Source organism: Eleginops maclovinus, chromosome 9 (assembly GCF_036324505.1).
Source record: "Eleginops maclovinus isolate JMC-PN-2008 ecotype Puerto Natales chromosome 9, JC_Emac_rtc_rv5, whole genome shotgun sequence".
NCBI lineage: Eukaryota > Metazoa > Chordata > Actinopteri > Perciformes > Eleginopidae > Eleginops > Eleginops maclovinus.
Window position 1 is genome coordinate 24,965,888 of NC_086357.1, and position 26,604 is coordinate 24,992,491.

The 26,604-nt window shown below is 39.7% G+C and overlaps 2 protein-coding genes across 2 annotated transcripts; one reads left to right on the plus strand and one right to left on the minus strand.

Moving 5' to 3' along the window:
• Positions 1–1,060: 1,060 nt before the first annotated feature.
• On the plus strand, positions 1,061–15,067 carry slc1a6 (solute carrier family 1 member 6). Its single transcript, XM_063890457.1, has 12 exons — positions 1,061–1,243; positions 1,375–1,451; positions 7,183–7,449; positions 8,377–8,514; positions 8,591–8,798; positions 9,355–9,397; positions 10,137–10,265; positions 11,022–11,206; positions 11,909–12,142; positions 12,260–12,454; positions 13,170–13,304; positions 14,377–15,067. Exons 3-12 carry the CDS (start codon positions 7,227–7,229, stop codon positions 14,573–14,575), a joined length of 1,689 nt encoding a protein of 562 aa, XP_063746527.1. The 5' UTR covers positions 1,061–1,243; positions 1,375–1,451; positions 7,183–7,226; the 3' UTR covers positions 14,576–15,067.
• A 2,589-nt stretch (positions 15,068–17,656) lies between these two features.
• Positions 17,657–21,578, minus strand: ccl44 (chemokine (C-C motif) ligand 44). The gene is made up of 5 exons (XM_063890730.1): positions 21,375–21,578; positions 20,203–20,332; positions 19,416–19,563; positions 18,693–18,771; positions 17,657–18,605 (listed from the first exon to the last, which is right to left on the minus strand). Exons 1-4 carry the CDS (start codon positions 21,436–21,438, stop codon positions 18,733–18,735), a joined length of 381 nt encoding a protein of 126 aa, XP_063746800.1. The 5' UTR covers positions 21,439–21,578; the 3' UTR covers positions 17,657–18,605; positions 18,693–18,732.
• Positions 21,579–26,604: the final 5,026 nt, after the last annotated feature.

Sequence of the window (26,604 nt, forward strand, 5' to 3'; positions counted from 1 at the left end):
CACACACACACACACACACAAACACAGATCCCCAGAGTGTTTCAGAGCAGCGAGTACTACTGATTGTTTATTCTGATCCTCCAGGACCCACAGTCACTCTTTAGGAAACATGTCAGATTTTGTTACTGCAGCCAATTAATTAACATTAGCATAAAGTCACACATGCAGTGGTGAAAGAACACATGTTATACTTAAGTAAAACTAACAGTACTAAATTGTAAAAAAAGAGAGCTCTAACTCTATCCATCTCTTATTGATCAACATTTTCAAAGACAGGAGAAAAAGGCTCTTCACAACAATGAGTTTATACTGAAATCAAAAAGGGCATCGTGGACAGAAAACAGAAAACCCTTTTTTTTTAAATTAAGGAGCATAGAAATGTGTGAATGTTTTTTAGTACAGCAACATTTAATTGATATCTCATAAGAAAACCAATAAAATACTGGACAAAGAGGAAGGGCTTAAGAGTACTTATCTTATGCGTAATGCCCCTTTCAGAATCATATTTACTATATTATGATTATTAATGCATTAATATGTTCATCACAGCTGGAAGAGATGGAGCTTATTTTGATTTATTTTGTATTAGCCAATAATCTAAATATGTAAAGTCACTTAGCTGACAGGAAAATGTCGCTAGATAGATGGATAGATATGTTTTTATTGATATTGGAAGCTGTTTTTTCACGGCAGCATTTTGACAGTCAATTTACAAGAATTACAAATAGAATAAAATACAAATAAACATTTTAAAATATTCATATTCTCACATACATTCACACACAATATAATATACAGAATCAATTTGAATACTCTCTAAAATACCAATCTACTAAATGAACAGAAGCATATAAACATAAATAAAATGTAGTAACTTTTAATTAAGACTAAAATATGCCATGTGAGTTGCTTCTACGTGTCACCCCTGCATTTATCTAATTGAATAACACATTAAAAGGCAGTTTATAAGCAGTATTTCACACAGGCTGTATTGTGATCAGGCAGCAGCTGGTTTATCTGTTTTTTTTCCTGGAAGACGCTTCACCTCTCCAACCCCTCCCACGCAGACCTCTCCTCTCCGCCCGGGGCTTCATGGAGGAGCAGAACCGCTTCAGAGTGAAACTGAAACAGGGAGACTGATGAGAGGAGCCTCAGTGTGTGTGGGCTGCTTCATTACCAGCTGCGAGGTGGAGAACAGACCGAGAATCCACATGACGGAGTGAGCAGCATCTTGGACAGAGAGGTAGGGAAGATTTTATTCAGTCATTTTATTTTTTGCAGCCTGGTGATAATTGATTACTTTCTATTTGAGTCTGAAACGGTACGAGTGAAAGTTGTGTGTACGATTGTAAAGTTTGCTTATGTTTTTTGCAGCGTCTTCAGGGTGGACACGGTGAAGACAGATAGCCCCTCTTCATGACGACTTGAACACAACTGAAGCAGAAAACAGGGTTTTTGGATTTACGTTTTATTTATTGTCCTGCAAGTTTCATGAAGCTGATGCATTATCATAAGAGAATCACTAAAAAAATACCAACCATGCATTTGTAAGAAAAGCTCTCCATCCATCCATCCATTCATCCATCCATCCATCCATCCATCCATCCATCCATCCATCCATCCATCCATCCATCCATCCATCCATCCATCCATCCATCCATCCATCCATCCATCCATCCATCCATCCATCCATCCATCCATCCATCCATCCATCCATCCATCCATCCATCCATCATCCATCCATCCATCCATCCATCCATCCATCCATCCATCCATCCATCCATCCATCCATCCATCCATCCATCCATCCATCCATCCATCCATCCATCCATCATGACATTATGATCATGTTGATGCTTACTGAGTTGTAACAGAACAATATTTCAAATTGAAGGGATATTAAATAAATGTAATATTGCATTTCCATAAATTTAAAATGTCAAAATCAAAGCAGGAGTCTCTCAGATATCTTTTAGACATCTCCCACTTTGCATCCAGGGAACTGTGAAGCTCGTAGGCGTGTTTAGCGTTAATGAAATGTGATACTCAGGTCTGATTGGACAGCTGATGTTTCCTGAGTCATATGTTTTATTTCTCTCATTTGACTCCTGCACATTGTTTAAGTCATATAGAGATTTGGAAACTCACTTTGCCTCCTTTTCTTATCAGCTTGCTAGTGTAGAAAAAGACCATGGCGTTGTTGATAAACGACAATTCAACTGATGTGCGATTCTCTGGGATATGTTTAGGCTAGCCTGTGTTGTGGTCTGCGTGTAGCCTAGTGAAAAAAGTAGTGCAAAAGCAAAATTTGAACATACCCTCGTTGAGGTAATTATAAAAGGATTATACCTATTTTATCCAGCTGCAGTTTTTAAAATTCTTGGAAGCTGGAAAAAACACATTGAATGCCATTTGAACATTGGGGGTGGTTTGAAACGCAATGCTAATCAAATTTCATCAAACGCGTCAAAACAGATTGCATAGTGTATTTTGCGTCACTTGCAACGAGACAAACCCCAAATAATCTCAAATCCAGAGTTAGCTCAATTTGAAAACAGTCGAGGCTGCTGCCGAAGAACATTTGTGAATGCATTGTGATTTGACAACGTGATGGTTTGTAGCTCCGTGTGAGCTAGCTTCTTCGCTTCATGCTTTTTGGATTGGTTCAAAATGCTTGTCTGTACTTTAGAAGATACAACAAGTTTTGTGTTTTTCTCAGTTTTTTGTCAGTGTATGTTGAACAAAAAATATAAAAGAGGCACTTAAAGCATCGCCCAAGGATTAGCTTCATGTCCTTCTGTGGTTCAAAAAGTGTTACAATGCTAGCTAGCGGTTGAAAAAGACAACCCAAGATATTCTCTTGTTTTTTAACCAGCCTCACTCTTTGCGTTTTTGATGCTGTGGGTTGCAGTGAACCCACTACTGTAACATCCAGGCTACATACCCACTTTTTTTCCTGATAAGGTGACATTGACAACAACAAATCTGGGTTGTAGGGCTAGCCAAGGTTAGCTGTTTGCCGCCAAAGCGATTTCAATAGAGTTGCACCAGGATGCGCTCACTGCCCTCTTCAGTAGCAATTGCTATGTTTGAGTTCCCAACAAGGAACATTTTACAAACGGTAATAACGTAGAACAATTAGGTTTTTTAGCGTGGTATCAAATTGGTATTGAGAAATGTGCAATCTCCTCAGTATTGGTATCGACTACTAAATATCTAGAGTCATGGCATGCCGTGAATTTGAGGATGGTCACTTGATGTCTGGGTTTGACTTTGATGGACTTGTCATGGACTGCGAAAGGTTGTTCACTGCATGTGTGCTCTCACGTGTGTGTGTGTGTGTGTGTGTGTGTGTGTGTGTAGTTGTGAGAAGGTCAGGCCTTTTCATGTCTGTCTGCTTAAGAGAGCAGAGCAGTGAGACGCTCTGTCATTGTGTCCCTCGGCTCCGGACTCACACACTTCGTCCTGACCCTTTATTCTGTTGAGAAGTTTGACTGGATTGTTAGACACCATGAGTGGTGAGTAACTGAGATTAGAGGTATTTTGTTCTTATTATATTATGTAGAGAATACATACAGGACAGAAGAACTGATACTTCCTTGAGACATTTTTCAGATTATAGTATAGAGGTGTCGCAATAAACCAGAATTCACGATAGCCGTGAAATTAAAAAGTGAAATAGAGACATCATGTAAATAACAAACATATTATAACACTGTTTCATTGTTGTTTTGGTTTACTTTCATTCAGATATAATAACAGACTCTTTGCACACTTTCATACATTCAAAGTTAAGTGTAATTAATTAGACAGAAGCGTTTTATACTAGACAATTGTTATCATTAATTATCTTTGCCATAATAATCGTTAAGTGAAAAGCTGATATTGTTACAGCCCTATTATAGTACATGTATAGCAACATGTAAGGTGTTCCCTTTATGACTTCCAGGGGACTAATATTGTTGAAAACAGATCATGCTTTGTGCAAACATGATAGACAGTAATGCATAATTACAATCGTGTGAGAAGAGGTCTCCGGTCCCTGGCACATTTTGACATGTCGGTCTGAAGAGGCTTTCTGCTGAGGTGTGAAATGTTTGAGTGTGTGAGTTCAACTTTAAATCTCTGCTAGTGTTTGGTGCTGCAGGGGTTGTAGATTCAGTGTTGTTTTATATTTAAAACCCTCTCTCTTGGTTCTTTAAGCTTTCCATTCCTATGACAGACCCTCATTAGCTTGCTGTTTAATGTTAAGATGTTTATCTGTCGTCATTTACCGCTGAATGTTAGGGTCGTCAGACAGAAGAGGAGTGGTTTGAGCCGGAGTTTGTGGCTTTAGACTGGAAGTAAGGTTTTCTGCTTTGGCGTGGCACTGGAGTTGTAAATTAATACAGTGGAGATGAAGTTAAACAACAGTTTTCCACCCACGCTGTAGAGAAAAAAAGAAAATAGCATTTATAATATGTTCAGTCGGGCAGCGTTTCAAATGGCATGCAGCTAAGAGTCGTCCATACTGGTTAACACTATGATGATACAGCTAGTTTCATATCTTGATAACAATAGCCATCATTATTTAAGGTATTTAAAAAAGAATATATATATTAAATAACCAAAAGGTAAAGCCTGTTTTGGTTTTCTCCTGTGTGAATTGATTACTTGACAAATATTTAATAATATTTTGTCATTCGGGTTAGAACTTTACTGAAAATGTAAATATTGAACAAGTGAAATGAATTTATTGAACAGTATACAAATAATAAATAAGAGTCATTGTGTATCTAGTTTGATCTATAATTGAACTTTTTGTTTCATTTGCTATAAAGTTCTTGATTAAATGAGAAATATTAATCTAATATCTCTGGAAAACCATAGATATTTTTGATATACAGTATTGTACAAGCAGTAAATACATACATTAAAAACAGGCAGCCCTAATAAAGCATGGCTGTGTTCTGTCTTCATATTTTGCAGCTGATTGTTTTATAGCTCATAAAGACATTCTTTTTTCTTCATCGGTTTCTTTCTGTATGATATAAAACATGGCATTGCATTGTGTTTAATATGTGGCAGTCCATTTAAATTCTAATGCAAAGTTGTACACTTACACACAATTATGAATGATATGACTTCATGAATCTGCCTTTTCATCCTTTCGGCACTCAGAAAATGGGGAAACAGAACCATTAAAGCTCTCTCTGAAGTCCTTCCCACTTGTTGTACACACACACACACACACACACACACACACACACACACACACACACACACACACACACACACACACACACACACACACACACACACACACACATAGGCATTAAGTGTGAACAATGCTGTGAGAGAGCTACCTATCCTGCTTCTGACATCGAGCTATTGGATTGGATCATGCGGGGTCGTCCTACAACAATGTCTCTTTAACACCGTTTGTAGGATGTATGGATCAACATCAGAACAATAAACAAAAGAAAATCAATAGAGAAGAGCGATACAAACACAATAGATAAGGTCTTTGGAGATTGTGTGGTATGTGTTTAACCCCGAAGGCGGAATAAAGATATAGGAGTTGAAGCTCAGGGGGATTTATGGATTGTAACAGACGCGCAGGTGAAGAGGCTGGCTGTTTAGTTAATTGTTCTTTGAGCGCAGCTCTGTTTTAGGGTCATTGAGAGGAAACACTGATAAAAACCCCTCCATAGATAAGGAGAAGTGAAAAACAGCCACGTGTTACACAGACTGCTTTGTGCTCATGCAGAGGGAACACGGTAAGACTCACAGAAGCTCAATGAATTCAACTTTTCCTTTCTTGTTTCAGCTTTTAAACTTAATTGAAAATGGTCACAGTTAAGACTTACTGTAGAAACAGATGTGACCTTTAGTTTGATGCTCATACAGTCGTTGGTACAGCTTTTGTTGCATGATTAAGTTAAATAAAAACTGCACTTGCTTGTTTGTATTCAAGGTCATGCTGTGTTATTTAAAGTTGGTCTCTGTTGACTTTAGCGTTTGCCAGTATCTCTCACTATGTTTCATTTTGCATTGATCAGTAAAAGTTACATGTTCATAATTTAACTTTACATTTGTGAAGAAACGAGGACAGAGGTGTTGTACAATTTGACATTAATAAACAAGGTTTATTTGTGATACTTAGGTCATAATGTCAAGAACTTAAAATCTACATTTCTATTATTATATTTTATTTTTATCATAGAAATCTTCAACAGTTTTGGTGTCCTAACATGATATCTTTACAATGCTTACGTGTTTAATGAATAATGAAATATATTTCAAATGCAATGATATAAAACAAAGCTTCAATAGTTCCTAACATTTGATGGTTGATATGAAAAGGGTTTTCATGTATTCTCTGGCACACACAGCAGTCGATGCAAATGTGCCTAAAGCCGCATTCTCTCAGATATCCAGCAGGGGGCGACTCCACTAGTTTCAAAAGGAATCTGATTGTATAGAAGTCTATGAGAAGATTAGCCTAGTTCTCACCTGATTTAGTACCCTGGTTAACATTTTACCATTGAGTTTATGATCTTAATCTCTTGTTTTAAATCTTCTTCAATACAGCATGATGTTCATTTTATAAACCATGGTCCCATTTCTTTGTAAAATAGACGATAAAGCAGCATGTGCTTTCTACCTTATGACTGACATGTTGCTACCCTGGTGTTATCTGGTTGGGTTGATTGAAGTGTTTCTCTCTTTCAGCTATAACCCTTTTGAGTTTTTCATTTCAAGAAAGTTAATTGTCGTCACCAAACATTTATTTTCCAGGGGTTGGTTGTACTCGACCTTATTGTGTTAAGTCTGAAAACCAAGATGGAGACACCAAAAGACCAAACCCAAAGCTTTAAACAGTTGTCCACAAATCTATAGATGCCACTTCTTACGTACAAGATTTGCAATCTTAAACAATTTGTTGAAGCATTTCAAACACAGCAGCCTTTTGAAGCTACTCTCCCTCCTGTTTACACTCAAGGCATGTTCAATCTCCCAAACCATCTGATTTTGGTTTGGGAGCAGATGCTTTCTGCCTTGGAAATTGGACATTATCAATGTGTGTTGACATTTTCCATATTCAGTTAAGGCATAATCTACATTGCCACAGATTGCACATGAGTAAAACTAAACATGTGAATGATTATCTCTCTCTTTTATTTTCCACTCCCTGCACAGCTTCCCACGAGACCCGCCTCCTGGACCAGGTGCTGGAGCTGATTATGAGCGAGAAGCCCCCCAACAGTGCTAGTCTTTTCCTGAACGAGGACGCGGACAAACCCCCCCTTCCAGAGAGAGGAGACCTGAGGAGACGCCTTCGCAGGGCCATGGAGAAGAGAGCCAGCAGCATGAAGGAGAGGATGAGCTCCATCGGCCGGGACAGCGTCAAAGGTTTCCTCAAGAGGAACCTGTTCGTTCTGTTCACCGTCGCCGCCGTGGCTCTGGGTGAGTACAGACGGGAGGTGGACGGCATGCTCATCTGGATGCAATTGACTGTGTATGCGGGGCTGGGCAATAATATGAAACAACATATTGATTATAACATGAACTCATTACATTGGTTCTTTGTTTCTTGCTACTTTTTTTTTTACTGGTTATAGTTTAGCATCATGAATCCAGCTTTTCTAGCTCTCCTAAAAAAAAGGAATACTTTGCTTTCTGATGTTTTTCTGACCACAGCTGACATTACATTGCCCAAACTTTTTACTGGGGATTGATATGACTGCACATAGTCCATTGAACAGAGTGTCCCTGTTTGGGGTTTTCCGTTCCACGTAGTGTGTTATATAGGTTTCTTGTGCATGTAAATGGTCTTCAATTGCTAAATCCCCCCCCCCCCCCCCCCCTGCCTGAAATGCCTTCATTGGACTCCTTTGTTTACTGCTGTTGTGAGATCACTATGTACAGCCATTTTACGGAATAGGCATTGGGGCGGGACATCTCTAAGTGGTTGACCAATCACAACGGAGCTGGCCAGCTAACCAATCAGAGCAGGCTGGGCTCTGCTTTCAGACAGAGGGTGAAAAGAGGTGCTGCAGCTCAGGCAGTATGAGAAAAATAAAGAGCGTTTTGAACATTAAAGCATGGAGACATGTCAAAGTAGAGCTGCTTATTACTGATATGAACCTGAACATTTGCATTATAGGGCCCCTTTAAGTATATTATATGTAACAATATCCGTGGGGAAAATTCTCATGGCAAAAACTAGGCTGTAGCTATTGTGCATATGACAATACAATCTTTAAATCTTTAGCAGGAACAGTCCAGTATGTTCTAAAAATAACAACCATTTAAAACCAGGATAAAGACAGAAAATCAATGTATTGCTCGGCCCTGTTTGTATTTTATGCTTTTATGTGCAATGTCTTTCAGGTGTTCTCCTTGGATTTGCGCTTCGCCCCCACAACCTGTCCCTGAGGGAGATCAAGTACTTCTCGTTCCCAGGGGAGCTGCTGATGAGGATGCTTAAGATGCTGGTGCTGCCGCTGATCGTCTCCAGCCTGGTCACAGGTCGGGTTTTAAATGAGCACATTGAAAACAAAATTCAAACCTGCAGGATTCTCAAATCAGTTTCCCTCTGCTTCAGGTATTTCCTCTTTGGACAGTAAAGCCTCAGGTAAGATGGGGATGCGCGCGGTGGTCTATTACATGGTGACCACCCTGATCGCTGTGTTCATCGGCATCGTCATCGTGGTCATCATCCAGCCGGGGAAAGGCAGCAGAGACAGTCCTGTGTCTAAAAGTGGAAACATAGAACCGATTCAGGCCACGGACGCTTTCCTGGACCTCATCAGGTAACAGCTTAGAAACTTTACTTACTTATTAAGGAAGACAGCTGTTTCTGCTTTTATCAACAGTTTTGAGCCACAATTTGACATCTTTCACATTCAAAGTAATAGTTTCACATGTTAAATTGAATGCGTTGAATGAGAAAGTATCAAAACCATCAAGTGGAACCAATCCTGAAGAAAATGAGTGTATTTTACAAAATGTCAAACTTTCCCTTTTAAGGTTATATTTAGACATTGGAAACAGCAAATGTGGAAATCTACACATCCATTAACTCAAGGTTATAATTAGAAACAATTACAAAATTAAGATTAAGATAATTAATATTTAAATGCATTTTACTTTCGATTCTTTGTTGTTGTTTTTAATTTCCTATAAGCATTAATTTAACTGTGTTTCTGACAGTGAATGTACATTTTGTAGTAAATTCATTTGGATGATGTTTCAGCTGTTTTAAGGGAGGCACTGGTAGTTTATTAAGACATATTGAAGTGTTACAAAATGTCAAACCTGCTGGGGTTTTTCAGCACAAATATAATACTTTTTCCTTTTTTATCCCAGGAACATGTTTCCTCCAAATCTGGTAGAGGCTTGTTTCATTCAGGTAAGGCTTTCCCATCAGTCATAAAAAAATCCTATTTGATTTACATTTTCAGAGACAGTAAACACAGATACACTGCCTGGCCAAAAAAAAGTCACACACTAATATTCGTTGGACCACCTTTAGCTTTGATTACAGCACGCATTCGCTGTGGCATCGTTTCCACGAGCTTCTGCAACGTCACAACATTTATTTCTGTCTTGCATTAATGTTTCGCCAAGATCTTGTATTGATGACGGGAGATTCAGACCACTGCGCAAAGTCTTCTCCAGCACATCCCAAAGATTCTCAATCGGGTTCAGGTCTGGACTCTGTGGGGGCCAATCCATGTGTGAAAATGATGTCTCATGCTCCCTGAACCACTCTTTCACAATTTGAGCCCGATGGATCCTGGCATTGTCCTCTTGGAACATGCCCGTGCCATCAGGGAAGAAGAAATCCATTGATGGAATAACCTGGTCCTTCAGTATATTCAGGGAGTCAGCTGACCTCATTCTTTGGGCACATTGCTGAACCTAGACCAGACCAACTGCATCAACCCCAGATCATAGCACTGCCCCCACAGGCTGGTGACCCTTTTTTTGGCCGGACAGTGTATTTAATGTTATAACTCCCAATATTCATCTCAACCAACGAAAAAGGAAATATTTCAAATACAAAAACTCCAATTATTTGACTGTGAAATCAAATAGTTGCTTCATATTCCACTGAGATTTCATTGTCTAATTGTTCTTTCTTGCAGTATAAAACTGTGTATAAGAAGATGGTGCACATCAGGAACGTGACGGTGGCTCTGAACCTCACCGACGCTTTGAACGTGACCGAGTCTGACCTGAGCGTGAACCTCAGCCGGGTGCTGCACACCATACAGGTGGGGTATACATATAACACTTCTTCATGACACCTATGTCTATAACGCAGTATTTACATACATAGAATGCATTATAAACTGCTAATTGCACGGTTTATTTATAGCTATAAGCCCTTAGAGTAACTTATAATGCATTAAAGCAATGATTATAATGCATTATTTGGAACTATGATAATTATAATCAGTTGCCATCAATTATTCAGTACATGTTAAAGCACGTTCATCACTGTATAGTGTGATTGAAACCTCTGAGGCAATGGAGACGAAACTCAAGAGAGACACAGGAGAGCTGGAAGGTTTATTATGAAGTTAACGGCCGGAGAGCTGGAAGACATTCGCTACAGCCATGAGTTGACACAGCGGTTGCCCGACAAATTCTGAAGACCTCTTCCGTAGTTCAAGGTTTAAACCAGTTCAGAGTGTATCATCAACATTCCTCATCAGTGAGACTAAACAAATATGGATCCTAAATCTAACTAAAGCGGTTATTCATGGCAAAAGAATGTTCGGCAGATAAGAAGGGCTTCTAGATGTCCCTTAACAATAAACTATCTCATGTTAGCTTGTGCTTGGTCAGAAACGGGCAACAACAAAGCATCCAAGGCCTATGAACTATGCCATGGGAAAGAAGACCGAGGAAGCAGAAAATGATGTCAAAGGATAAATACCTAAGCGAAATATTCCCTAACATACAGTTAGACATGGTCGTCAGAGAAAGTGTAACTAAAGTTTCCTCACACGTATTTCCTCTGACAGGAGACGGTGGTGGAGACGGTGCCGATGTCCGGCTCGTCCAATGGAGTGAACGCTCTGGGTCTGGTGGTTTTCTCCATGTGCTTCGGGCTGGTCATCGGGAACATGAAGCAGAAGGGTCAGGCTCTCAGGGACTTCTTCGACTCTCTGAACGAAGCCATCATGAGGCTGGTGTCCATCATCATCTGGTCAGTAAACAAGCTCATTATAAATGAACTAAACCCCATTGAATCAGTAGTGGGTCTTTTAGTTGCAAAAATAAGCTGGTTTCAACCCACAGAACTTTCATTTGAAACACTATTTGATACCCAACATTTTCAAATACAAGTACAGAATATTTCATTTTGGTGGACAGGTGCAGCCATAAAAACATCTGGCTTGCTTCAACATTATACCTCGTCGGACTGAGTTAAATATGAATGATTGTTTTTCTTTTTAAAGCTACTTAGGGAAACATATGGAGGGAAACCTGAGCTGAACACTGAATATTAAACGCAAGAGGGCACACAAACTAAATATTTAGTGAGAATCATTACCGGTGAAAAGGCAAATACCAAACATCCAGAAGAGAAGTATTCCCATCTACTTTATTGCGTTAATACAATCCCTGAAAAGAAAGTTATCAAATATTTTGAACTTAAATGTATTGTAGATTAAACAAGACCTCCTATTTCTATAGCATTTAAATTATATATGTCTTTCTAAAATCCTGAGACATGTTGATAGCGTAATGAAACGTATTATTCTACTTATTGATTCGGGTAATTTGGTATATGTGAATTGGTTCCAGGAAAACATTTTCGCTGATTGAGATCATCTAGCTGCTGCAAACGAAAACATTTCCCAATTTGAGATCAATAAAGTATATGTTATCTTATCTGACCCCTCAGGTATGCTCCGGTCGGCATCATGTTCCTGATTTCGGGGAAGATCGTGGAGATGAAGAACCTGGCGGAGGTAGGGGGGCAGCTGGGGATGTACACAGTGACGGTCATCGTGGGCCTCCTCATCCACGGCCTCTTCGTCCTGCCGTTGCTCTACTTCTTGGTGACCAGGAAGAATCCCTACATCTTCATCGGCGGCCTGCTGCAGGCGCTCATCACCGCTCTGGGAACCTCGTCCAGGTGAGGCTCCTCCGCCCGCTCACCTGCTCTATGATAGGATAGCAATTGATAGAGAATACTGTGTATGTATTATGTATATGTATATATTTTCCGAGTCTGACTCTCCTCCTCTCCCAGCTCTGCTACCCTGCCGATCACTTTCCGCTGTCTGGAGGAGAACAACCGCGTGGACAAACGAGTGACTCGTTTCATCCTCCCTGTGGGCGCCACCATCAACATGGACGGCACTGCGCTCTACGAGGCGGTGGCAGCCATCTTTATCGCCCAGGTCAACGACATGGACCTTAACTTTGGGCAGATTCTAACCATCAGGTAACCATACCTTACGTTATCCCTTTCCTGTAGTTTGTTATTTAGGTTTTTGTGCATGTAAATGGCAAAATCCCATAGTTCCCTACAGAGGGAGTTTTTCTCTCACACACTCCCCTCTGCCTGAAACTTCTCCATTAGACTCCTCTGTTTACTTCCTGAACACAGACATCACGTTCAGCGCTCTTCCTGGGGGGTTGCCTTTAACCCATACTGTAGAGGTCACAAAGTGGAAATTTAACTGGGAAAATCTAACTTTATTGTTGCTTAAACGCATCATAAGTTGATGCAGTCTAACGATTATCAGCCACATCTTTTTAGATTTACTCTTACTGCTCAGATTGTGTATGTCTTCTACCACATGAATTGTCGTCATCATCTGTATTACTACCTCACCATAAAGGGGATCAACACGTGATCATAGTTTATTTACACCATGACTCACCTTGTCAGCCTTTTTATTAACTATTCTACGATATTAGTGAACAGATATTTGAAGTTTCATACCTTAATGATCCTAAATGATCTTTATGGTATACGTTTTAATGTGCTCAAGTTTTGAAAGCTTGTCGGTAATTGTGATCAGCTTGTTGATAATTTACACACTGTTATTATTCCCCGTGCTTCCATCACTCTACTACTCCCACCAGGAGTGCACATGTGCTTATTGTTTGTTTCCCTTTCATTAAAATGTCTTCACTCTCCTCCGCCCACTCAGCATTACGGCGACAGCTGCCAGCATCGGAGCAGCAGGCATCCCTCAGGCTGGCCTGGTTACCATGGTGATCGTATTGACATCGGTGGGACTGCCCACGGAGGACATAACACTGATCATCGCCGTGGATTGGTTCCTGTGAGTTCCCACTAAATGTCAGCATGATGGGGATTGGTTCTGTGTGCGATGCTGAGGGTCTACCAGCCTAAATGTCACTGTGAAGCTTCAGAGGGGTTATTGATGCATAATGCAGGGAGACGGATTAGCAGAGCCTCACTTTGGAGGCGTGTAGCACCCAATAATGTTAGCGTTTAATAAAAAATGTTAGAACAATTGCACTTAACCTGACCAAATGTACAATTAAACCCAATCATGTACAGTATGTCAATTAACCATTGTAACATATTTAAGGTGGGTCACATTTCCTTAAAAACTGATTGCATTTCAATTTTCCGTATTTTGAAATGTGCAAGTTTTCAAAATATATGATACTCTAAGTGTCATGTGAGCATATTGAACACACAAGCATTTGGCGCTGATTCCATGGAAATGTAAATGATAGGCTTAATGTGCAAATTGAAATGTTTGTCAACAGATGGCAAGTAGTATGTTGTTGTCAGGCAAAGATGCATTTAATTAAAATAACTCTCAGTGGGAAGTGAGCCCTGCTATGCTAATTGGATGTTGTTGCGCGCAATAAACAGGGTTTGATCAAATTACAATAGCAGCTTCCGATCAAGTGCACATTTTATTTTCTGTTTTTACAACAAGACTCATATGCATATTACCAGATGCTATCCGTCTCATTTCACAATATGAACTTCTTTCCCCCTTACATCAACTCGCACAGTAAATAATGACCCACTTGTTGTCTAAAATACAACATTATCTCATTAAAAACTGTATAAAAGAAATAAACAGGAAACAAAACAACATCACAAAAGAGAAAATACCAAAAACTAATCCAACTGTTATGACTTGTTCCCCGTATTGCAAAAGACTTTTAAAAATCCTGTTAATTTAGTCAGCCTTGCAGTCCAGCTTGAGAACGATCCACAAACTTTCTTACATTTTAAAGCATTTCTACATTATTTGGTGCTACAGGTGCATTCACATTTCGAGCTATGAGTGTTTAAAGCAGATATACATCCACATGTTGCTTATCCGTACACATCTACTGTACATCACTTTTTTCTGATCCTCTTTGTAGGGACCGCCTGCGCACCACCACCAACGTGCTGGGTGACTCGCTGGGTGCGGGGATCGTGGAGCATCTGTCTCGTGCAGAGCTGCAGAGTCAGGACGCCGAGGTGTGCAACTCTGTGATCGAGGAGAACGAGAAGCCCTATCAGCTCATCTGTCAGGAAAATGACTCACTCAACCACCGCAACAGTGAGACCACAATGTGAGGACAAGAGCTGCACGCTTAAGGGCTTCTAGACCGAGTTTAGATCAAAGGTTGACGTGCAATGGTGCAGGGATAGTCTTAAGAAATAATAGTTCATGGTCTCATCTGCCAATGCGGGTTTGAAGATCATTTATCAGCTCAGAAAAGTTATCTGGGAAAGGAAACACAAAGAACAGCTGGTTGGTTTGCTTTTTAGGAACGGTTAAACATAATGCCCATAATAACATACTTCTACCTGCAGTGCCAGTTATTTGGAGGTATTTTGCTGTTTGATGACTCTTTTGAAATCAATTTCAGGCGAGCTTAATATGTCAAACACAGTTTTCACATAGTCCTTAAACTCCATCATGTTTTCAAAAATGTCCATAATTGATGATACATTCAGTCAAAGCAGCATATGCTCCTTACCAGTCAGTGTTTGAATCTGATTGTAGAGAAACAGCACCATTCATAAATAAAGAGCAGATTTGAATATGCAAATCTGCATAATTTCGCTTGTTGCATTGCATGACTTAACAACACCAACTTGCATCATTCTCACTACGACTACCTCTGACTTAGATATGGAGCTTCAGCGCTACACGCAGGAGTCCTCAATGGAGCATACCAGTAGGATGTAAATACTACTCTTGTTTTTTGACTATATTTTATGTTATTTAAGTTTGCTTGCACAAGTTAATTGTACCATTTTGAATGTACTTGACTGTTAAACACTGTTAAAGGACGTGAAGGAGAATCTTTGCTTTATTATTTCAAAGTTGATGCATATCTAGTGACTTGGTAGAATGTTTTTCACTCAGTGCTTTCTTATAAGTAGTATACTACAGTAGTGTGTATTTCCTGTATCTCTTTGGTGCTATTGCTTTTAATTTACTAAATTAAAAAAATACTGTTTGGTTTTAGAGTAATTTTACAGGAGTACCTGTCTTTTTACTCATTTTGTTCTTTATACCTTCAAAGTTAATTTAGTAGAAATGATCCAACAATGAATGTGCAACTTTGGTTATTTTTTCTTAGGTAAAATGTCTTGTTTTTCTACTTAAAGTTTGATTTATCCTTAACTAGATGTCTTTTTCACTGATTTATAAAGTATAAACAATTGTAGTTTCAATGCCATTGAGCCTAAGAGACTTTTTTTCCCACCGGCGTAACATTAGAACAGCAGTACAGCTGTGTGTGTTGCTTGACTGGAATGATATACCATATATTGCAAGCTTACGATGGATTGATTTTGATTGTTTTGTGAAATAGTACTGTGAAGAAAGTTTGTGAACGCCCTGAAAAAGTTGATCGCACAGTTGCTTTAAGCCTTTTGCGAATTGTAGTGTTTGATTTTGAAAGTTAAAAGTCATTGAAAGCTTCTCTTAATGTGTGTCACATTTATGCTCACTAGAGATGTTTTCTTTAGTTTTGAAGTTTGGTGTTATTTCAGTAAGAAGCTCTACATTTTGATGGTCAGCTTATGAAAAAAATGTGACGAATAAATGGCTCAGGAATTGAACTGAAGTGCTTATTATTGTGTCTGTGGCTACCCCTGGTGGAGGATATTCTCATGTCCAGAAGACCAAAGACACATGGGTCAAACTGAACATGAGAAATATAGTTTGAATTGTATAATAATTACATAACTGAACGTCAAAGCTTGCTGCTGTTTTAAAGAATCTTACGTGGCAAAGTTGTCTTTTTAAACTCTCACTTACTGATGAACTTTCACAAAACCTATTAGGCCTACATAGTCAAGTAACTTCAGTTTTACTCATTCACATATAGGTTAGTGTAACACTCAACTTTGAGTAAACAAGGATTTAAAAAAACCTTCTATAACTCCAAGCAAAAGTAGGTCTACAGCCATCTCTATAGCATTTTTGGAAGCAATTGCTAAAGTCGGCAAGCTACATACAAGTAATACAATGCTACAAAATATAGGCTACTGTAAATAAACACTTACTAAGAGGTTTAAAAAGTCTACCATACTAGGTTATCGAGTGAGCATGCTAACTTTGGCTTTTTGTTGCATTAACCCAATTATAGGCCTAGAGATATATAAAAATTAACCTGATGACACTGCTAAAGAAAGAATGAATGGATCACTAAATTCATTAGGGTTCATCTTACGGGGAACATGAGTGTTTGTACCAAATTCCCTGGCAATCCATCCATGGTTGGATATTTCACACAGAAATAGTGCAATATCGTGCTCATTCTGCCTTTCTGTCACCCTCAGAAACTTCTTCACTGTTCCAGACACTTAAAGTGTTATTCTTTACTTGGCCACCAGATGCCTACAAAGTCTCCTTTTATTCCATATCCTGCCACTCCCATCTACCCTTTAGTTACCACAGTCCCCTCACCTGAGTATCCCCCACTCAATACCTGCAATGTATTTCCTCAGCCATGCGGCACAGCCCCTTTTTACCAGTCAGTTGTCACATTGAAAATAATTTCTCTGTTGTCATGTTTCTTTGCTTATGAAAGAAACACAATTTAAGTATTTTAACCTAAGAATAAAAAATGATTTTCAGCCTATTTCGTGATATTATATCATATTTAAAACGTTTCTGTCCGCAGAGTTTCCTGATGGACAGAAACGTGATGCTAAGGTAACGCTGCCAACTGCTAACGGCTAACCGCAGCTAACAGTAGCTACTGTCAGCTAGTAACTGTTAGCTCAGTTAGCAATGCTAACAGGACTGGGCAATATCAGCACCATGGGAGTGTTTGTGTTTACACCGTTAGCACAGGATAGGAAAAGGACGTTTTCAGGACAGGAGCAGAACCGATGTCGTGCCCAATCCAGAACCCGACGTGCTAGCAATGGACCCAGGTAAGTCATATTAGCTAGCTTGCTTTGTCTTGTTGCACTTGCTTGATGATTGACTGTTAGCCAAGTCACATGATCCATTAACAACAGTAGGGAGAATTGAACTGTAAGAGTGTACATAAGGTTGCTTTCAATGACTGAACTGTCACTGTGTGCCTCATCTATTGACATTTGGGTCCTTCTCCAGCTGCCTCAAACTCACCTGCCAGACAGCTAAATAAAAGTGTTCTTTGTAATAAAGAGACCCAGACACATAAAAGATCACCAGAAAAAAACAGTTTTTGTTTTTATTTCAGATTAATTAATAAAATAGTTCACTTGAGATAATGTGTTTTAACATACAGTGCATTCTCCTACAATACTTGTGTGTGACACACACAATTGAGCCCTCTAAGTTTTAACAGCCTTGCCATGTGGTGAATTGAAATATGAATACTTTGGCATAGTTTAATGACGAACTATCGATGGAAAAGACACATGTAAACTGCGAATGCGTAGATATTGAAATCTCTAGTAGATGCCTGAGGGCCTCATTTTAAACGAAGGACTGGTTTCATGCTTGGTTTACAAACGTTCAATATACAGAGTGGACAAAATATCAGGAACATTTGATTTTTAAGTGACCCCAGTTTGATTTCACCTGTTTAACAGTCAAATACGTCAGGTCAAATGCTGAAAAACAATTGTAAAACTTTAAGACAACTATTACCTGGGTTTAGCCGAAAGTGCAAATCAATTATTAGAGAAACGTTCCCCGATACTCTGCACACTCATTGACAAAACCCCATCTACTTTACCCTGTGCAGTTTTTAAAAACACATTACTGAAGGTTTACAAGTCACAAATAAGTATATAGTCTTGCTGATGTATAATTTCTATAAATACCACTGCCTGTTACACCTTTTTCCATCAGCCTCCAGAAGTTATGTTGCAGAAACACTTCCAGGCAAATAACAGTATGAGCCATTTAAAACAAAATCAATTTGACTTATCTTACATGTAAATATACTCCTCTGTTGAGAATGTCCCAGCCACATGTTTGAGAATATTTCAAGCAGAGTTCATGTTTAAATATTTAAAGCCATTTAAATATATTGCTGCCCAGGTCTGGTCCCTGGGAGACAGATAGTGTAGATAGAGAGACACGAGACGACTGGAGTCAGCAGGCTGCGCCGTGGAAAGATGACGAGCTGCTGAAAGTTTACTTGGCCTACAGAAAAGTATGCGTACATACGGGATTAGACATTTTACAGAGGTACCTTTCACACATAAATTCCTTGCACTGAAAAAAACGTACTTATGACTATGAGTTTTCCTCCGTATTTGTCGGCGCTCCATCACTCCACATTCAGAGCAGTCAAGCTATCTTTCTTGTCCTGATAAACACAGAGGAGGACATTTAAGGAAATGCCATGCATAACTCCATTGATATCATAAAACAAGCACCTCAGATAGCTTAGGTTTGCTGGATTTGATTTACTACATGTATGATATTAAACAGGAATGGAATAAGTACTCAGATATTGTAGTAAAAGTAGACGTACCAGAGTGTAGGAATACTCTAACAGGTACAAGTCCTTTATTCAAAATGTTACTCAAGTAAAAGTACAAAAGTATCAGCATCAAGATATATTTACATTTCCAAAAGTAAAAGTACTTATTATGCAGATCAGCCTATTTCAAAAGGATATATTATCTGTTTTGATTTTAATTATTGATGCATTGGTGTTATCAAAGGTGGTAAAGATGCTGTAAATGTTTAATTACTTTGTATGCTGCAGGGTAGCTTGTGAATTTTACTCAAGGTATAACTAAAGTCTTATTTAAGTATTGATTTTATAAAGTAACTACATGTATTGGAGTAAAAGTACACAATTTACCTCTGATTTTGGAATAGAAGTTAAACATAAAATGGAGTAAAGTCTCTCAAAATACAGTACTTGAGTAAATCTACCCACTTACCTTACACCACTGGTATTAGATTCAATATATTGTGTATTTCTGGAGGTCACATAGCTACCTCCGACATGACGGGCAGGTTGTCACGAGGAAGCAGCCACATGGTCCGGCGGGCTTTGGTTCTCTGTCTCTGCAGGAGCTTTCTCAGCAACCTCTTCACTTTCCGGTCTCTGGGGTCTGCACACTTCACCGCCTTCTTCGTGTAAATGCTATTAAAAACAAACACAGTGGTTATTACACCACACAAGATGGCAGAACAAAGTTTCTGGAAATGAGAGATTGGCAACAAAAAAAGCAATGAATCAGCAATGATGTGGAGGACTAATAGACATCTCAATCAGGAGGAGATTCTGTAACGTGACAGGAAGTTCAAACAATGTTAGAAGGAAGTCGATTTGAGTGCCAAAGTGAGGAAACTTGAAAAAAAAAGTGTTAATAGGGGACCAAAGAAACTTTTTTATCTACTCTAAGAATTCTATGTTTTCGTTAACGGACCACATGAAAAACAAACTCCTCATTCCCAAGCCACATCAGATTTCTCCGACCTGCTGGAAACAATGGGTATCACAATGCAGACTGGTTTACTTTAACTAAAGCCTGCTGTTCCGACTGAACGGCTGTGGCGGGGCTCAGCTGGCTCGGAAGGTATTTTCAGATCGCTTGTTATTCCCACATATTTCCTTTCTTATTTCCCTGGCAAATACAGCTCAGAGCCCTGCCATAACAACATGACCTGGAAAGATGACATTGCCTCTCAGTCCCTGCTCTGCCCTCCTCTAACGAGAGGCATATTTTCCATGCCTGCAGATTGCTCTTTAGCTCCAGGAGTGGATAGTTGAAATACTTGCATGATGGCTTGTATACTGCAGTCGGGCCCCTCCGTCTGCACCTCAAACCGCAACACATCTTTGGTACGCACCTTGCCCTGGGAGTACAACATGCAGCACTGGACATCCCTTTGCATCTGCACCCCGTCACCTGGGAGGGAATAAGAAACAGACAGGGAAAAAGAGCAGGAAAACATTAGTGATTAGTGTTAAGCAAAAGCTAATTAACAGTTGTATACTGAAGTTCCTGTGTGTCAGGCTCAATTATTTATATTGGCTTCCTGCCTTTAATGCAACACCTTTGGTTTTATTTTAGCTTTACTTCACCAGGTAAATATTTTTGTCTCAAGTGAGGGCAGAACATCATGACAGACCAAAAGTTTCCCACAGTCTGCATTATCGCAAAAATACAAATAGCACTTGATACAGAAACATTTTACATTCATATTTAAGGTACAGCATCATGTTTCTAGACATTATGGAGTTAATATTTGGATATTACCAGAGAGTAAAACAGCTTTAGTCCCCATCAAAATGTAATCTGTTGTGCAGAATGTGCGCATGCCATCGAGTTACATATACACACATGTGGATACACACAATTACACACAAGAATGTCTGAGGAATTACAATGGCATCCCATTGTGCTGCAAACATACTACCCTGGCAGTGAAATGAGAGACAGGGAAAGTGAGAGAACGAGAGGGGGAGTGTGTGGAGGGTGTGCCGTGATGCCTGTTCATCCAAAGCAAATGTGTAAACAAATGCAAGTGTGATGGAAGCAGCAGGAGCAGTGAGAGCTGTAAATTAGGACAGTGCTGCCGCACATGATTTCAGATCATCACCACGCTGCCACAACATTTACAAAAACAGAGACGACACCGTCACACACACTGGGATTTCTTTCTGTGTTGTCGGATTTAAGATGCTCGTTCTCCTGCCTCTCTGTTTACATCCATGCCTGCTTCCCCTCCTGCTGCTGCTGCTGCTATCCCTCTTTTCTGTCTTCGCCATCGCTCTCTCTTGCTGTCCACCTGCAGGGTGCATGCACGCCATGCAACACACACACACACACACATACACACACACACACACACACACTCACACTCACACTCACACTCACACTCACACTCACACTCACACACACACACACACACACACACACACACATAGTAAGCATGGTTGTGTCCTACCTTCCACAGATGCCAGGAGAATAACAGTCAGAGAGATAACAGTCAACATCTGCAGCATGAACATGATGAGGCTGGCAGAGAGGACGAGAGGATAATCTACTCTGTCACCTCTCCCTCTATGGCTGCCTCTCTTATATTACTCCCTCCCTCTCTTTATACCTCCCTGCCCATGTCTCACTCACTCACTGCCACCACCTCTCTTTTTCTGTCATGCCGTCTTCCCCCTCCCACCCTGCTTATGCTTTTTCAGTCATTCTCACACTCGGCTCAACCCCCCCCCCCCTCCCCCCTATTCTCTTTTTCTTTCACACTCATCTCACCTCTCACTTATTTCTGCTGCTTCTTTTTTCTTTAGGGATGGCAAGCCTCATTTTTCTAATTTCAGACTTTAAATTCCTCCCTTATCCTTCCTCTTCTCTTGTTCTTAGTGCAGTTACCCCACATACCTGAAGATCAACAAATATTCCCATTGTGGATTCCAGATAAAGTCCTGTCTTTGTATTTAAATATAAAATAATCTCCAATGCCAGCCAATTAACCCTGGTTTGCAGCTCTATAATGTCGCTGTTTAAACTCTTTGACCGAACAGTAGGCGTGTCTGATTTGTGCATCTGGATCAGTCCTGCAGCAGAGTAATGTTCCCTGTGGGATTCCAGACAAAATGCCAAACACACCTAGAAACTGCGATAAAATTTGATTTACTAGCTCAATTTAACCTGGAAAGACAACATGAATCATGGATTAAAAATGCCTGTTATTATAATTGAATTGTTTAATCTGGACTCTAGCTATCATTTGTTTTTGTTGCTATCGACTGTAAGAGAAGCCATATCAGTGCACATCTTTAAGAAGCGTTTCTCTTCCGCTCTGTCTTGATTTTATGCCTTTTAGATTTTGTGAGGTAGACACTTATTGCTTTTATATGGCGTCTTCTGTCCCTGTTATCGCCTAATAAATTCCTCCTCTCCCATTTGCACATTTTGGAAGTGCTGTTCCACAACGTGCGCTCCTCTGCTTCTACAGTAGCTGTGTTCAGTTTTTATGCTCACATAGTTTAGGTTTTCATCTAAACAATGCTTTCTTGATACGCTGATTGCACAGAGCGCTATATGCGATTTAAAACTTGCACTGAAGCTTTTTTTAACTTGTGTACAAGTACAGTGGCCGACTTGTGCAAACACGCTACAACGGCCCTACACACTTCCATGCAAATGAGGAAACATCTTCACCAACTTTACGAAACATGAGCAGCATTTACTTAAAGGTCCACAAAAAACAAGGGAAAACGAGGATACAAAAAGCTGTGACCGGAGTGCTTGTTAACTTTCAGGGATTGTAGAGTTGGCCAACCGTCACTGTTGGTAAAGTTGGTCTGTTCCATAATTGTTAATGTTTGGTCAGTATATTTGAAATGGCATCAACTAGTTAAGCTAGCATACAGCAGATCTGCGTTATATCAGAAGAAATCCTGCGATCCAATTATCTCATTTCTCCAAATGGAAATGTTTTGGGACTTGTCGGCCTCATTGAAACATGTCACAAATAATTCTTCAAACTTAAAAGACAAATCATACATTCGCCCTCAAACCGTGTTTTTCATTTACAGAACTAACTAGTCTGGCAGCCAATAATTTAATTCCATCTGTGGTCTTGTTGTTTTTTATTATATCTTGTAATGCCTTGGCTCAGACCAATACACCAACGTTACCAAGTGAATGTAATATATATTTGTCCAATAAAAGGAATCAGATGTTTGAAAAATAGGTCCTAAACATGTATTTCCAGCCTCTCCCCATTTGACCATAAATCATAATAAAATTGTTACTTAGTTTCCCTAACTGAACACCACAAGAAAAAGCTGGAGGTTCTATCCAAAAGGCATGCGTCAACATCCATTACTGTGAGGCTTCCACAGAAAACAGCATCAGGACCTGATTAAACTGAAGGGAAAACAGAGAAATTGATGTAGGGTTGCTGTACTGTAGAGCTGCATCTGTTTTAAGGCACTTTTTGAACCGACCTTATGGCAGAAAAAACAGACAAACACAAATGCCAAAGTTGGACGATCGATCAAAGTCCTGATTAGGAGGCTTTGGAATCGCACACGAACAGAATTCTTCACATCTTACAGGATAGAAGCATACAGATCACAATCTACCTCCAGGGTTTTGTCTGAACTGGGTGAAGGTTAGGGTTATGTGTTAGCCTGTGTTTTCATTGCCTCGTTTTTTGGCTTTCTTCATATTCCTTTGAAACCTTTTCCCATGTCTTGGATCCTTCCCTAATGCCTGGTTGTATTTGTGTTTTAGTTTTCCTGGTTTTGACCCTTGCTTGCATTGAACGAAGGCTCAACATTCCTACTACATTTGTTACTTATCACTTCCTGATAAGATGATGTTGCCTCCTTGAAATTTAAAAACGCATGTTTCCTGTCTTTTGGCTTCACTCTTATCTACTAAGGGTGTTGTAAAGTGGAGAAATGTGTGTCTAAGTTATTGTTATTGGATTAACATCAAAGTCTGACTTCTATTGTAGATGGTTCAGATGGCTGAAAACGATTTTGCTATCATTCATGTTGCAGATATGCTAGAAAACTTCTAACATGGAGTAATTTATGTTGGCCAGTTATCTGCTAGAAGATCACTGACAGAAATGATACAGGAATGCAAAATGACATCCCTAATGGTCTTACTTAATCATCGGGGATGGTTCCTTGGAATATATTTGGAAAAATGAGGACAGGAAAACTGCCATTAAGCTAGAAATACCAAAATTACACTTACAAATTAAACAATGCATCACGATTCATTAGCGTAAACGCTTTGGACATACTGTACTCTGGAAAAAAGGAATGTTAAGTACATTGGCGGGGCATAGTGCGGCCATGAGTCACCTCTCGGGCAAAATAAAAATAGTTTCAGACACTAATGTGGGACATGTAATGGACACATTTTGTAAGGGTGGATCAATATGGGCTTGCCCAAGATTCCTGTGGTTAAACAGATCGTAACAGTGAACAAATGATCCTCTGGCTCCTGGAAGACTTGGTTTAAGAAATATTCAGACAATAAGGCAACAATATGTCGCTTATGGGCAAACGTATCCGATCCCTGGATGTGAAAATATGCCGTCTATGCACTGAGGGGTGAGGTTGGGGTAAAAATGTGTGTGTGTGTGTGTGTGTGTGTGTGTGTGTGTTTGGAGGAGGTGGGGTTTACTGTTCAAAGAATTGACCCCAGAAATCAGGTTGGAATGTCAGCTGCAAAAACATACCTTCCACATGACTACAGGTCCACTTGTGAGCCAGATACATTTTCTGCATATCTCTGCAGCAATTAAAATATCTCCTGTCAAGGTGAGCGGACTCACAGACATGTAGGCAATCAAACAGAAGAGAAAGCAGTGAAATGTGGGGGCTGACGGGGGAACGTCTTCCTCTGCGAGCCTCCCGCAGATGTCGGAGGGCTCGGTTCCCTGCGCAGCCTAAGAGAGCTTACTGTACCTGAATGGGATTTCCGAGGGATAAGACGCGGGGGGCAATACTTCAGCTGATCCCTGAAGCGAGGCAAACGGGGAGATGTATGAAACAGACAAGCTGCAAGGAATGCAGAAAATGTCTTAGTTATTTTCTGCACTAAAGACATTAAGATGATCTGGTATTTATATGATGTTCTTACACAATATTGTTCCCCAATCAAACAAAATAGTTCCAGCTTCTTACTGTAGTTTTTTGGACAGAATAAACACAACAGATATTTGTAATAAGAAGATCTTTAGGTGTGCTAAGGCAGATTTGTGATGAGAAGGAGCAAAAAAGGAGGTCTGTTGGTCAGTTCACCATTTAAATGTGTTTGGACATTTTGTTGTTATTGAAATGTATCGAACACTATTGGATGGATGGACGGACATAAGATTGTGTACAACTACCCATGGTGTGCCCAGGCAATCTATGCTAATAACTTATTCTGTTCATTTTCCAGTTGCCCAACTCTTTGCTTAAAACTTCATTTTCTTTACACATGAGATTTTCTTAATGGAATGTCTTTATTGACTGTGGAAATTAAAATGATGTCCAATCCTTCGACATGTGATTATATTTTATTAGAAAAGAGCGCTCCATGTTCCCCGGTGCCAGTCAGGCATTCCTCTGCAGGGAGTTGACTGGTGCTCCTCTGGAACCACACATCTGTGCTTCTCACAGCTCCGATTCATTCCTCCCCGAAACACTAAACCCAGAAAATCAGCTTAAACACACTCGGGCATTTATTTTTAAAATCCCCGCTGCAAAAACTCAAGGGGTCTTGACTTTGCAGAGAGTGTGAAACGGAACACTATGGATGTGTTTAACAAATGCTGCCAGGAAGAACAACACACATCTCAGGTCTACAGAGATTCAGAAACATTCCTAATGCAAACTCCGAGCTCTGTGATTCTGTCTTACAACAGGCACCGTGTTGAGCGGGATATTTAACCTTCACCATTCCACCGCCGGGTTGTATTGCACTTCATTGTTCTGCTGCAGCTGCAGAATGGAGTATTTATCAAAAGCTGGTGCCTATTTAAAGCACTTTTCCAAGAAATGTACTGTTTCAGCATTGATCAAATGAAGTTATTTTATAAACCGTGAAGTACAAAAAAACATCTTTATGTCCCAAAGATTTCAGCGCTCCAAAATAGATCCCATCTGACTCCTGATGGTAGCATATAACAGATTCATTTATCAGCCAATAACCAAAAATGAATATGAATATTTACCTAGAGGAACTGCACATATACTGTAGGTTGCAGTCATTTGGTGTTACCCTGTTTGTCCACCAGTGAGCGATAATTGCTTTCTAGAATTTCCCCCTCTGTACATATTGATTTCACAACCAAATCTAAGGTATCCTTCATAAATGTGTTGATGTAGTCAAAAGTATTTTGATTTTTTTACTCTATGATAAATATGCATGGATATATGAAAGCCATTAAGTATATATTTGAAGGATATTTGCCTTGAGGTTTGACTTATGAGTGTCTGCAACCACAATGCAAAATAATAATACAAACTGTGCACACATTTTAAACAGAGGTTCATTATTCTTTTGTATGGGTTGTGTCTCATGGTCCCAATTGACATATCAGGCAGCACATTTAGTAGGAAAACAGCAACTTATCTGCAAAGTGAGACCACCAAAAAAGCACCAAAGTACCACGGTGGTTCCCTGGAAAGATGACCTTAACACGCAAA

Coding starts and splice junctions, on each gene's coding strand:
- slc1a6 (XM_063890457.1), top strand. CDS start 7,227: ATGAGCGAGAAGCCCCCCAACAGTGCTAGTCTTTTCCTGAACGAGGAC. Junction 7,450..8,376: donor CGTCGCCGCCGTGGCTCTGG/GTGAGTACAGAC, acceptor AATGTCTTTCAG/GTGTTCTCCTTGGATTTGCG. Junction 12,455..13,169: donor GGGCAGATTCTAACCATCAG/GTAACCATACCT, acceptor CCGCCCACTCAG/CATTACGGCGACAGCTGCCA.
- ccl44 (XM_063890730.1), bottom strand. CDS start 21,438: ATGTTCATGCTGCAGATGTTGACTGTTATCTCTCTGACTGTTATTCTC. Junction 20,333..21,374: donor TCTCCTGGCATCTGTGGAAG/GTAGGACACAAC, acceptor ATTCCCTCCCAG/GTGACGGGGTGCAGATGCAA. Junction 19,564..20,202: donor TGCAGTATACAAGCCATCAT/GCAAGTATTTCA, acceptor TGTTTTTAATAG/CATTTACACGAAGAAGGCGG.